At 35.6% G+C, this 14,414-nt stretch overlaps 1 protein-coding gene across 1 annotated transcript; it reads left to right on the top strand.

The window, feature by feature from the left end:
• The first annotated feature begins 2,839 nt into the window (after positions 1-2,839).
• LOC112524476 (protein SGT1 homolog B-like) lies at positions 2,840-12,915 on the top strand. Its single transcript, XM_025134305.1, has 10 exons — positions 2,840-3,105; positions 7,447-7,516; positions 8,158-8,282; positions 9,124-9,292; positions 10,082-10,178; positions 10,288-10,353; positions 11,053-11,191; positions 12,144-12,223; positions 12,308-12,412; positions 12,582-12,915. The coding sequence occupies exons 1-10, from the start codon at positions 2,946-2,948 to the stop codon at positions 12,687-12,689; spliced, it is 1,119 nt and encodes a 372-aa protein (XP_024990073.1). The 5' UTR covers positions 2,840-2,945; the 3' UTR covers positions 12,690-12,915.
• Positions 12,916-14,414: the final 1,499 nt, after the last annotated feature.

The raw sequence follows: 14,414 nt of genomic DNA, 5'->3' as shown, positions 1-14,414 counted from the left end.
TGGTCGTGAAGACCAGAAGCTCTGGAAGAGAGACCAGAGGGGCTCTGGTCCTGTGTTGAAATATTTTGTAAGTGTGGTTAAGAACCAGAGGCTCTGGTCGTGAAGACCAGAAGCTCTGGAAGAGAGACCAGAGGGGCTCTGGCCCTTGATGTTGAATTATTTTCTTATGGTTTACAACCAGAGGGGCTCTGGTCCTAAAGGACTTAAGAGTCCAGAGGCTCTGGTCAATACAACCAGAGGCTCTGGTCGTCCTTAGAGGCTATGGTCTTCTTCCAGATTTAGTCGTTTTAAGATAAATAGCTAGACGATACACCTTATGTCGGAACTCACGTTCCTATATTTTTTTGTTGATGTGAGGAACATTCTTAAGCGTAGTTGACCAAGGTTGACCCTAGCCGACGTAGTTGACCGTAAGTTGACTTTTATGTTAGCCTTTGGGAGAAATTAATCATTTACATACTATTTGCTATTATAAATTGTAGGTTACCAGTCAGCAGCGTTAGTTAAGCAATCTACGTTATCAGGTGAGTCTTCATGAGATTTGACTGGGATGCATACCTAAGTACAAATTATTTTTACATGATATGAATTTCTGATGATGTGAACGTATGCATGATATTTCAATTACATACATGTTATGATATATTTTACATATATGCTATTTTATGAATGGTTACATGCTATGTGTTTAATCAGTTTTCGAATAACTCTAGCATGCTATTCCATATTAAAGTTTGATGATTCAAGGGTGGGCATTTGACCAGTAAGTCACGACCAATATAAAACACTATCCGGACAAGTGGGTGATCAATTAAGATTGAAATGTCAACCGAGGGCGTGTTTGTGACTAAATGACCCATACCCGACTAAACGTTATATGAGATCTCATATTTTCAGTGTCTTACAGATATATTTCCTTCAGTATTGCATGTTTTTCAGAAAATGCATACTATTTGGTACAAAGTTTACAAGTTGATATATATTTGTGAAATGATCTTTACTCACGCAAACCATAAACTCACTGAGCTTTATAAGCTGACTATAGTATGCATCTCAAGGCCAGGTAGTTCGAAGTTGGATAAGGGCAAAGGACACGCTTAGAGAGTTGCTAATTATCATCTTATTTTTAGTTTTTTATAGTGTTGTGTTAATCTTTTGTAACTTAACCTGGTATGAAGCGGGTTAGAACTTAAGTAAATTTTTGGGCGATTGAAAGACTTCCGCGTAAACGATTCAAACAGTGTTATTTTAGCCGTCTTTTGGAATATGTATTTAGGAAATTGTTTCAGGTTACGTGACATTCTAAAAAAAAATGAGGATGTTACAGGAAATGCATCCCTCTGTTTTAGTTAATCAAAACAAGGAGGGAAATAAAATAAGAATTATACACTAATTATTATTATTATCATTATTGTCTATTAATAAAAAATAAAACAAAAAGTCAAAGAGAAATAAAAAGAGAGTACAAGAGTGGATGTAAGAGAGAGCGTGTGTATGAAATGATGTATTCTCTAATTTCTAGGTGGTTAAATGTTAATTTTTCACAGTATTTTAAGTTCTTAATTGCACCCTTTACCTAGAAGTGTGCAAATAATAACCCCTTTTAGAAAAGTGTAATTTTTAGGATGATTAAATAGTTGAATACTTTTTAATTGTGATAAAAATTTAAGAATCTAAATAATCTATCTATCTATATTATATTTTAAGTATTTGATATAAAGTTTGAAAAACCATTTTTTATGCAACGAATATTGTTTATCGATGCATATTGTGATAATCGGATTCCGATTATATAATTTGGGGTGATTTTAAAATTTGGTAAAGTGATTATTGTTTATTTATAAATCCGTGATGCATATGCATGTATGTATATATATATATATATATTTGTGTGTGAAGAGGAGAGTTTTAAATAATAAAACTTTCTACCGCCTATTTTAGGAAAGTATATAAGGATGAGTTGAATTCATCCCCTCCATACTTGCCATTTTGGGAAAGAAAGGAGGGAGGGAGGGAGGGAGATAGAGATAGAGAGAGGGATAGTTGATTCTCTGTGAAATTGATAAGGTTGGAAACTGAATTTTGTGATAATAATTGGAGTTCTTGTTGAGTGAATCATCTTTAAATTGTTGCATATAAGGTGAGTGTTACAATGATTTAGTACCTATGTTTTTAACTACCGGTAGTATTATGGTTATGTGATGTTAGTTAACTGCATTTTTAAGTTAGATTCAATATGTACATATTTCATCGCACAAAAAATGTTCGATAAGGATTTTTTATTATTATTCATGTATTGTTCGATGAGGACTCTTATCGTTCAATGTGTTGTTCGATAAGGACCTTTACCGGACAAGGGATCAACCGGATTGGGTGTTCATCGCCTAAAGCTTTGTCCGGTGAAAATGCTTATCGCTCAAGGCATCATCCAGATTGAGTGTTCATCGCCAAAGTCTTATCCGGATTGGGTGTTCATCGCCCAAGTGTTGTCCGGATTAAGTGTTTATTGTTCAATGTGTTGTCTGGATTAAGTGTTTATCATTCATTGTGATGTCCCGTGAGGGCAGTTCATCGTCAAGTGTTGACCGATGAGGACGTTCATCGATCATAGTGTTGACCGGTGCCGGTGAGTTTTCAAAACAAATACAAGAAACTATAAACCTGGAGTCCTGTACTGAGTTTAAAATCACGATTCGATAGTCGAAAATTATGTTAAGTATTATTTATTTTTGAAGAGAAAATGTTAAATATTATTTAAAATTACACAAAACATTTAATTTGAGTAGTCGGATGAATAGTTTTACCCTCTTAAAGGTTTACATGTTTCATTGGTTTTTAGATATCGGATGCCTTTCTTTTCCACACTACGTTAAAAACCTCAAATCAAGCAATCACCATTCTATTTCGTCTTCCTCCTCGGCGTCTAGAGAGTTCTCTGCAAGTCAATGGCGTCCGATCTCGTCACCAAAGCTAATGAAGCTTTCATTGACGACCACTTTGAACTCGCCGTTGACCTCTACTCGCAGGCCATCCTCATCAACCCTACCAACGCCGACCTCTTATCCGACCGCTCTCAGGCTAACATCAAACTCAAAAACTTCACTGGTATAGTATTCTCTCTTCAGATCCTGATACCAACAACAAACCGGATCAACTCTTTGAGTTTTTTATCGCATGCTTTCTTTGATTTCAACCGGATAAATTGCATTTATGATTACCATTAACTTGATTTTGTCTAACAGGTAGTTTTCTTAGCGTTTCAATTACTTCTCATACTGATACTGTTGTTGCTCAAGTATAGATTTTTGTTATGGCATACTGAATTGGTTAGTTTCGGCTTCTATGTAGGTGTTTTAAGTGTTTCTTCTTTCATATAGATAAAATGCAACTCTGGTCATGCGGAATTGTTCTAGTACCTTGAACCGTTGTTTGATTAATGATAAGTTTTGAAAATTGGCAATTTATGTAGTTCTCAAGTCCATGAAATTTTGGTATTCTTTTTTCTAGATGATATCTGTCTTGTGCAGGATCAAATTATTTAGTTGGTATGTAGAGTGTTGAGTGTTCTCGACGTGACTTACTTCATTCTTGCTAAATGATATTTTTCTTGGGCAGGATCAAATCAATTAATTCATGTGTAGAGTATCAGTATTCTGGACATGACTTATTTCATTCATGTTACTTGGTAGCAGTATAATAGCTAAAGATCCTTCACCAAATCAAAAGTTTCTCATTCGTGGACGTGGTTGCTAGGTTTACTACTGGTGCATTTGAGTTTTGGTTGCTTGTGCAAGGCTAATTGAATCACACTTAGCTGAGTAGATTCCTCTAGATGATTGTTATTAGACGTGCTAGTACTCCCAGGAATCACTAACTGTTTTGTGCATACCCTTTTTCGGACAAGTTGCTTGATATTATTTGACAAGTCAGGCAAATTGAAGGCAAGGGGTCGGCGTCTTAAGTAGAATACACACATAGATGAAAAGATTTGGAAGGATAGAAGAAGAAAGAATAATTCAAAAACATAGTTGGTGAAGATGGCTTTTTCAGTGGCATGAATTACCTGTCTTTTTTTCATAGGCTAGGTTGGGTTTCTCTGGTCTGGTCTTATTCAGAGATCATTATGGGGTTTTCTATAGGAGTTCGAAGGTATAAATACAGGTTGGAAGATTGGGAATTTGTGTGAGAATGAGAGGAACATATCCTTTCACTTATTGCCTTTTATTCTCCTACAGACCTACTTCTCAAATACCATCTTGCTGTAAGCCTGTAACTTGACATTAATAAGGTTTTATGGGCCGTTGGCAGCACCAGTGAGGAGAGTAGAAAGAGTGTTGGTTGAGGGGGTGAGGAGGAGGGGTAGGCTAAGGAGGACGTGGGATGAACAACTGAGGTTGGACATGGGCACATGGCAGCCTTACGTATTTTCGAGGACATGACCTTTGACACGTGTACTTGGAGTCTGAGGACTACGGTAGCAGGCTAGGTGTGAGAACCTGTAACTTGCTTAGTTGGACAGAAAGGAGTTCGGCAGGTTGAAAGGGGGGGGGGTGGTTGGAGTGGTCTGGCAGTTCACATGCTAGGGTGCGCTTTTCTTCTTATTTGCTCTATGTGGCGTTTTCTTTCCTTGCCTTTTCCTATGTTTTCATTGTAGCTCATCGTTACCTTTTCGTACTTCTTTTTCTCGTGCTTTGCTTTGCTCATGCTAGCACTTATTCTTTCTAATTGTTTGCTCACACTCTTGCACACGTCGGGGCTCTTCAGGAAACAACCACTTTACTCTTTTGGGGTAGAGGTCAGATTTGTCTGTATCTCATCCCTTAGATCCTATTTCAAGCTGGATGTACTGGGTCAGTTTGATTTGGTTTGGTTTATGGGCGGATGTAATGTAGACAAATTTGCGTAAGTGATGTATATCAAAGGAGTAGGCCTTAGGAGTGTGTGGGAGAATACCATTCTTGTTCAAAAGCCCTAAGAACCTATTTATGTTGCTCTCGGTTGCACTACCTTATAACTTTTTTTTGGTTCCGTTTTAGCCTGCACTATCTACTGTGGGAATAAAATTCTTGTTCCGTTTTAGCCTACTCATGAACAACTACAGATGTTTTCACCAAAGGAGTAAGTAGACCGATTTTCGAGAGAATTTTATTCAAGCTGGGAATGGGAAACTCCCACTCACCAGCTTGAGGGGGAGTGTGGGAAAATGTAAATAAATGATTATGTATTTAATGTAGGATTAATGGGAGCCGATTATAATCCCATAATATTAGTGATTGTAGGCAATCCCATAAAATCAGGGATTCATAGAATAGTTTCCTTTTTCTTTCCCTTTGCCTTGCGTATTTATATTGTATGCTTCTCTATCAAGAAGGAATAAGGAACACAACAAAATTCCTAAATATGTTAGTCTCATCAATTACAAAACACTAGCAGTAATGCATATAAGTGGTGGATCCTTTATGTTGTTAGTGTGCTTATACCTAACTAAAGCAAAGACAAGGGCTTAAAAGCGGCCCTTGGTGTAACCTTATAGTAATAGGGAAAATCATCAATCTTGTCACATGCTTTTACTCGCATTCAAATGCATTACATTTACATGAATTATCTTCTTCTAAACTTCCTGGTGGAGATCTCTTCTCATAAGTTTATCATGTGCCTCTAAATCAATAAACATCATATGCTGCAATGCGAATCACTTTTATGTTGTCACCTCCCTAAACATTTTTTAGCTTTACTAGTTAGGAAATTAGTATGGCTAGAGAGTAGAGTTTTTTCCTCTACTAAAGGATAAAAAACGATAATCACTTACCAAAGGAAATGCTTAGAAATTCTTAAATCATAGTCTACTTCTAAAATCTAGTATTTCTTCTGGTTGGTTCATGTTACTGTACCCAAATTTTCTATAGGTTGTTTCAATCCTTAGCCATCTTGACCTACATGACGATCTACATTTTCTTCTATAATGATCTTGTCGCTAACCGGTATCTTTTCATTGAAACCAACCTGATGGACATATGCACCAATGATGTTCGTAAATCGTAAGAACATCAACACCAATTTGCGTAACATGATTTTTGTCTTCTTGTCTTTTAATCTTAACTATTTTCTAAACTTTTATCTATTTTAATACCTCTCCTATTTTTAGTGGCATCATTCCCTGAAAACCACAACCTAAAACCTATGCTCCCAAAATTTTAGATTTCTTATGTAATCACTTGGTCTTTTGAAAGCATGCAGTATTTTTTTCTCTCTCTCTCTCTCTCTCTCTCTTCTCTCTACTTGACGTGTGATTAATTTCCTCATCTTCCTGTCAAAAAATCCCTTAACTACAAACGAATTTCCTACTTTCTCGGGCCAACGTCGTTGCCCCACATGTTCATTCGAGTATGAAGACCCTTTGTTTCTCCTCACACCTAGACATGGATGTGCCATGTGTTGAAGGGAATGACAAACCATTATTTGCTTTAGCTTCAAAATGGCATGCTTATGTTTACCATTGCTGGTCTCTAATGCAATACATTTTGAAGTGATGATGACCCGACCCTTACTAGTTTAAATGCGCTGATATGAGTATATGGCACATTTACATTGATCACATCATGATTTTTTGGCAACGTGTTGCTAAGAAGGTCATGAGTTAATGAAAAACATGTATTTTATTGATAGGAATAATTATGTGCAATGTATGCTCATGATACACTTGGAAAGAACTATGTAAGAATAGCTGTAGAGTTAAAAACATGAATCATAATTTATTTATTTTTTGCTAGTTTTGTGGTTGTTATTACTAAAACGTAAATATTGTCATGTTGAATTTGCTGGAGTTCATAACTTGGTATGGCTTTCTTTTTTGTGTGATGCAGTAATGATAAGATACTTATGGATCTCATACCTAATTTGAGATTGTTGTAATTTGGCATGTGTTTCATATGTATCTAGTTTTTGGGTGGTTGTTACTAAATCATACATTTTGTTATATCGAATCAATTTGTGTGAATTTGTATCTTGGTATGGCTTTCTTCAATTGCATGATGCAATCCTGTTAAGATATCTAAGGATCTCATGCCTAATTTAAAATTTTAATAATTTGACATGAGTTTAATCTGTATGTAAGTTTTATGTAATAGATTTAGTTCTCATGTACTTTTCAGAACTTGATTGCTATTGCTCTTGCATTCGAGTTTTGTTGTGGGTTTGTTCATTCCGAAAGGAATAGAGGCTCTTCGGTGCAATTATATTGATTTTTCTTATGGTGACATATTTAGGAAATGATGTTGTTGACTCATATGTACTAATATTCACGTGAAACTTTTTATGGTCTGTCTGAAAAATGTAATCGTTTTAACTGTATGAGCATTTTTCTTCTGGCCCCTTTTTTTCTATTTGATATTATCTATATGACTCGTGATTGCCTGATTCACATTTTTTACAATTGTTTTGGAGCAGAAGCTGTTTCTGATGCAAACAAAGCAATTGAGTTGGACCCCTCGATTTCAAAAGGATATTTGCGCAAAGGGTGAGAGGCTCTTGAAATAACTCAAGTTAATTTGTCAGCCATTTTTCAACATATGGCATGCTTTTCACTAAAACATCCTGTCTCGTAAGAGTTGATGTTAATAGATGTTAATTTTTATTTGAATCACTGTGTTTTGTGGAATAAAATCAAGTTGGTGCATATGATCTTTTGACAGCTCAATAGGATGATAATATTTTGTTGGTGCATGGTTTCATTTGTATAGTTTCTTTGAGAGAAGATAGGCATTAGATAGTGAGGATTAGAATGTTCTACCCTGTTCGGAACATTCTGAATTTAGATTCTGGAGAACTGGAAGGTTTGGTTAATTGGTATTTCAAGAAGTACGAGTATTGCTAATTTGTCAAAGCGGATGTGAAAGTTTGTTGCTTGGACAATGCATGCTCTAAGCTTCTCACAAATGACTGTAAACAAGTTTGCAATTGCTGTATTATTTTGCATCATCCATTTTCATGTCTTGTTTGTTCTATGATTTACCTTCTCCAACTGCATTGTGTTTCCCTGAACAGTCTCCATTGAGTTTGTTGCTAACTAGCTAGTGTGATTCTTGCATATACATATCTGTATTCTTATGTATTCAAATTTCATCCCGTTAAATTCTTTCTTCTGTTTCTACGTAACAGCATTGCATGCTTCAATCTTGAAGAATATCAGACTGCCAAAACAGCCTTTGAAGCTGGTGCTTCTTTAGTTCCAGAAGATACAAGATTCAGAGATTGGATAGAGAAGTGTGAGAAATGCATTGCAGGTAATTGCCTATAGATACGCTGATGTCACTGGAACTTGATCCTTACCTATCATAATTCATAAATACCAGTAAACCAACTGAAAGTTTGATTGTGATCTTATTGCTTATATAAGCTGAAAAGCTTGCAGTGGTACGGTAAGCTGGACGATTTATATAAGCTTATTGCAATCTTATTACTTACAATGTTTTTTTGTGATTTTTTTGAAGTATATAATATTTATATGATGCAAATGGAACTCACACACACTCCCCACCTTTGGTGAGGTTGGAACCCTTGACCTCTAGGAAGGTTGGGTTACTGGATATCTCTAGGAGTTTGCCTGTTTAATTTCTTTAGTAGCAAATTATTACACCTTTTGCCAAATTTGTTTTATATTTGAATGTCTTCAGTAAATGTAGTTAGTATGCAAAGAACCTGTACATATTTGTAGAATGAGTCGCAACAAGCTTGTGAACCTTGTAATATTTACATTGAGTTCTGTTGTAATTTAGAGTTTCCGTCTCTAGATTGAGTCCTCCACCTTCTCTTATATTCTGCTTTTGCTTTTGTCTACTTTGCAAGTTTGATGTGTACTCGAGAGGTATTTAACAACCCCAACTGATAAGCACATATAGTTTCACCTACTTTACATATAGGCGACTCTTTCCCTTCACAGGCTACCTTCGCATTTCATAAAAAATATTCATGATTATTGGTGCACTAACGAATCAAAAATGTCTGAATTTGAATTTTGTATTAAAGAACCTGTTAAGAGTCATCTAGATGTAATGTGTCTAAGCATCAACAGTATGAAGTATTATAACATGGAACTTAGATGAGTTTTTACATATTATAAAACAGAGGAAAATGGTGAGCTACCCACACAATCATTGGATGCAACCCCCACTGAGGTTGTGGCTACTCCCTCTCAAGCACCAGAAGAACCTGATGCAGATCCAAAAGATGCAGAACAAGTAAAGAGCATCCCCAGCGAGGTGGCGACCAGGATGCCGGCCAAACCAAAATACAGGTCTAAACCTTTTGGAGAATGATCATTGCTAATTTCTATATTCAGCAAATAAGTTCATAAGTTTCTTACGTGGAAACATCAACAAAATGTTGCAGTTATGTTCTATTTTTATAGTTTGATTTCCAAAGAGAGTATGACTACTTTTACAGTATAGCGAGAGTATAATAACATTCTACAAATTGATAAATGAACTTGTTTTGGTGACACTGATGAGTTCATCTGCGTCCTGGTAAATTATTGTGACGTATCTGTTGACTGCGTGTGCGAGAATGTTTGATATATTTATGTTCGAGAATTTGGTTATTGTCACACTTTTGATCTAGTGTTTTACCCTCATTAAGTAGCAATTAAAGCTTCTTCTGGCGTAAGACCAACATATATATAATGGAATTCAGTTACTTCCCTAGCTTGATTATATATGCGTCAATCATTCATGCGACGTAAAGATGTTTAGTTAATAGTTTCTAGGAGGAGGAATCTCAAACTGGATATGGTTGACACATGCCCACTGATGGGACCTTTTTGTCTGTCTAATTATTGTGCATCGTTGAAGCTAAACTGAAAACTCAAGGGGATGAAGAGTTGGAAGAAACAATGCAAACTTCTTTTTAGTTGATGCAAGTATAAAATTATCATAAAATTGGTTGTTTAATAAGCATCTGTATGTAGGTCAAAATGAAATCATTGAGATCCTTTATGTGAACTGTGTCGGCGTTATGCTTAAAATGATCAACTCTGAGCTCCTCTGTCAAACTGTTTTCATTGATGCTAACTACCATATATCTGCAGGCATGAGTACTATCAGAAACCGGAGGAGGCAATTGTGACTATATTTGCAAAGGGCATACCAGCTGAGAGTGTCTCGGTTAACTTTGGGGAACAAATAGTATGCTGGCATTTCAACTTTAACTCAACATTTAATGGAGTTTCATAGTTATTTCATAAAGAGAAACTGGTTGACACTTAAAACTTTCCTGTTTGTCTTTGCTTTCCAGCTAAGTGTAACAATTGATGTGCCCGGAGAAGAGGCATATATTTTTCAACCTCGCTTGTTTGGAAAGGTGACGTGTCTAGAGTTAAACACAGTTTTTCTTTGCTCTGCTTATTATGCATTTTAAGTCTGCTGTAGAGTTAATATGCACATGCATTCGCAAGCATTTCATTTGTTTCTTATAATAAAAACCCATTTTTAGCTGTATGATAATGACCTTTTTCTTCCATTCAACATTCTTCATTTTGTGGGTCTTATTTTTTCTGGCATCGCATCAAGTGGGAACCATAAATGATGGCACCTTGGGGAGTTTTATTAGTCTGTGTATATATGATTTATATGGATGCATGGTGTAAATGTACCAAATTGGGGGGAGTTATTATCGTCATCATTATCATTGGTGGGTTGAAACGGAGGGACTATAGTTGATACAATGAGATCAAAGGAGCCAAGTTAGTTGTGGTTTGATTATAGTTGTTATTCTCATAGTGAAAGCATGCTTTTATTTTCATAGCAGTTGATCTTTGCAAGATAATTAGGTACTCAATTTAGTAAGAAGTCCTCTATCTTACCAGGGGCAGAATTAGGTATATTCTAGGGCGGTCCAATGTCATCACTCAACTGTCCCAACGCAATGAATCTGTTTTCTTAGTGTTTTGTACTGGATTTTGTAACTACAATAATTTTTATTTTATTTTATTTTATATTACGGTAATTGTTTCTCGTTCCTCCTCTGATATCAACTAACATATTGATTTTTGATTAACAGATAATCCCTGCAAAGTGCAGATACATCGTTCTCTCAACCAAGATAGAAATCCGTCTTGCAAAGGTGGAACCAATACACTGGACATCTCTTGAATTTAGCAAAGACACTCTAGTTGTGCGAAGCAGCAGTGTCTCTTCAGGTGAGTCAATGATGCTTTGACAATGTAAAAAGTGTCAGCTGCATTTTTGGACTTGAAGGAAATGATAACACTTAACGTTAAGAGGCTTTGTTTGTTTTAGGAGGTTTAAAAGGAGGAAAATTATCACTTATGTGTTCAGATTTATTTTGATCGAGACCGTTTGTTTCTCCATTTGGATGGTTTTAATAGTTCAATTTGCTTCTTAATGATTCATAAATGCTACTATTGACTTGGCCCATAGCTTAGTAAAACATCATATACTGTGTTTCTTTCTTTCTCTACTTTTCAAACCATAGGATTAAAGGCTTGTGGGTTTTTCTCTAGTACCAACCAATTGGGGACCTCCACCCCCAAGAACAAATTCCACTTTTAATCCGAAATTCTTTCACAAAATAATCCCTTTTTTTTGTGCTTTATTGTTTTTGTTCTATTAGTCAAATATGTAAAATATCCTCCAATAATGACAAAATAGAAGAATCATGTGTACTTCTAACTCGTTTTTCTTGCGTCTAGTGTTTAGTGTCTTGTTTCTTGTCACTTTCTATCTATTTACACACTTCTTGCAAGTTGGGGGTTTTTATGGAAACAACCACTCTACTTTTTGAGGATAGAGGTCAGGTCTGCGTACATCTTCCTCTCCCCCATTAAAAAAGAGAAAACCTCTGGGGTGAGATATACTGGAATAGTTTGGTTTGGTTTTAGAGGAAGCATGTGAATCATAGCCGATGCTATCAATGTGTAGCAACCCACCAATTGGTGAAGAGGTGACTTTGGGTTGAAACTTGGTTCAAAAGGGAAATGTTGCATTTATTTGAGACAATCTGGATTATGTATCACAGTCTATTATATCTGGTAGGAGTGAAACTCTATTATGTTATACCTAACAAGAGTTATTGTTCATGATATTAGTTCTCATCTTAAGATGCTAATTACACATCTCTCCGATACACAGGTGGTAATCAAAGACCTGTGTACCCTTCCTCGAAGCCGACAAAAGACTGGGATAAACTTGAAGCTCAAGTTAAAAAGGAGGTATGTCTGTTGACTGATAGTTTACTTAGAGAGACCAATGCTAGTCTAGGTTGCAAGGCTAATTACACCGTTCTGTGTTTTCAGGAAAAAGACGAAAAGCTCGATGGCGATGCGGCTCTGAACAAATTTTTCCGCGACATATATCAAGATGCAGATGAGGATACAAGAAGGGCCATGAGAAAATCTTTTGTAAGACCATTCTTTCTCAATTCTCTTTTTTTCCTGAAACAAAAAATAAACTAAAAATACTGAGATAAAGAAAAACTAGAGTCCCACATCAGCTAGACTTGGATCTCCCTACTTCAATATAGTTATCTGATGGGGTTCCGTATATATCTGATTTGGTAACCAATAATAGGTGGAGTCGAATGGAACAGTGCTGTCGACAAACTGGAAAGAGGTGGGATCGAAGGAGGTGGAAGGAACTGCTCCAGATGGTATGGAATTGAGGAAATGGGAATACTGAAGTTTTTGTGATGGTGGGTGGATCTTGTTCTTTCTTGGAAGTTGTCTATAGTCTCTTTCTTTAAGCCAAAAAAAGGTACCTTTTCAGTACTAGTTATCTTCTTTTTCTGTCGTAAAGAGTTTTCGGTTGCTGTTTTGGTTTAATATAAATTATATTGTCGTCCACATTTTAATGACGATATATTTGTTTGAAGAACTGTGTGTTGGAATTTAGTTACGGTTTACCATTAATTTTGCATTTCTGGAGCTTGTAAAACTGGATCCGAGAGGACCGTTTCACAAGTTCAATCGAATTAACCAAAACATATAGCTTTTTGTGATGGTGGGTGGATCATTTCACCAATCGAATTTGATTTCAAGTTTTACAACATTTTATGATCAGGACTGAGAAACAGGGGCCTGAGCATAAGATATGGTCAAACTCGAAACTCAAATCAAAGTGCAAAAGATTGGGTGAAACGATCTATATTTTTGAAAGATTTTGACATATCCTTCTAAAAGAAGATCAAGAGAGGAGATTTGAAAATCATAGAAACCCAATTGACTTTGAAGTTGTTTTTTGTGTAAATGGAGTTGATGAGGTTGCACAGAATATATATAGAGGGAGAAAGAATACGAGAGATATTGATTTGGGTTTCTGTGTGTGGATTCTATATTTGGAAATTAAGTAAGGTTTGAGATGGGTTGATCGGATTGAAGACATTTGAACAAGTTAATTGAATATTTGTGGTTTGAAAATTCTTAATCTAATCCAACCCAAACCAAAGTGCAACCCAACCCAAACCGTACGGGTTGATACTTTGGTATGTTAAAATATATTTTTTAACCTTGAATATGTTATTTTTTTATTCATAGTTTTTTTCCCCATCATCAACCATTTAATGCAACTTATCCATACTTACGTATATCACATTTAGTTAATTTTCTCAATTTAAATATATATGTTCATGGTTACTATATATATATATATATATATATATATATATGAGTTATATAGAGATGCGGATAGATTGAAAATATGTGTATATGAAGAGTGTACGTGATAGTGTAATTGTCTAATGTATATATTAATAGAAATTCAACAATCATATTAAATCCAAGAAAAATAAAAAGATATCAGGTTCATCAGGTTGAGTTGAGTTCAAATAATAGTAACCCAATATCGATCCAATACCTATGGTTTAAAAAATTTATTCGATTAAATATTGGGTTGCTTTGGATCGAATTATTTTGCATTAGGTTGATCGGATTGGTCGGGTTTTTAAATATGAGATGGGTTATTTTAAGTGATGGTGAATGTCAATGGGATTGACCCCTTGGAAGGGTGCTCTTGCTTCGCTTGAGGAGGAAGAGGGGAGGTGGGGTAAAATTATCTGTGCGTACGTGTGTGTATATATATATATATATATATATACTAGTTGTTTATTCGCGCAATGCAGTGGGATGTTGTAATATTCAGGTTTGAGATTTGAGTTAAGATTTTTGGATTATATATTATATATATATAAGAATGTGTATGTATGTAAAATTGTTTTTATTGGAAGTAAAAACAATTATGGGAAGAGGTAAGTCGGCTGTGTGTGTGTGTGTGTGCCACCATAATGGTGTCTCCTCTTACTATAAATAGTAAGAGGGAAGGATGTAGAGGGTTTTCACACTTGCTTCATTAGAAAAGTTTTCTTTGTTATATCAGCCGGATTTGGCAGAAAAAGGAAGAAGAAGGGAA

This window comes from Cynara cardunculus, assembly GCF_001531365.2.
Source record: "Cynara cardunculus var. scolymus isolate 2C chromosome LG 13, CcrdV1, whole genome shotgun sequence".
Lineage (NCBI taxonomy): Eukaryota > Viridiplantae > Streptophyta > Magnoliopsida > Asterales > Asteraceae > Cynara > Cynara cardunculus.
This window is presented reverse-complemented; position numbering and strand designations above follow the sequence as displayed.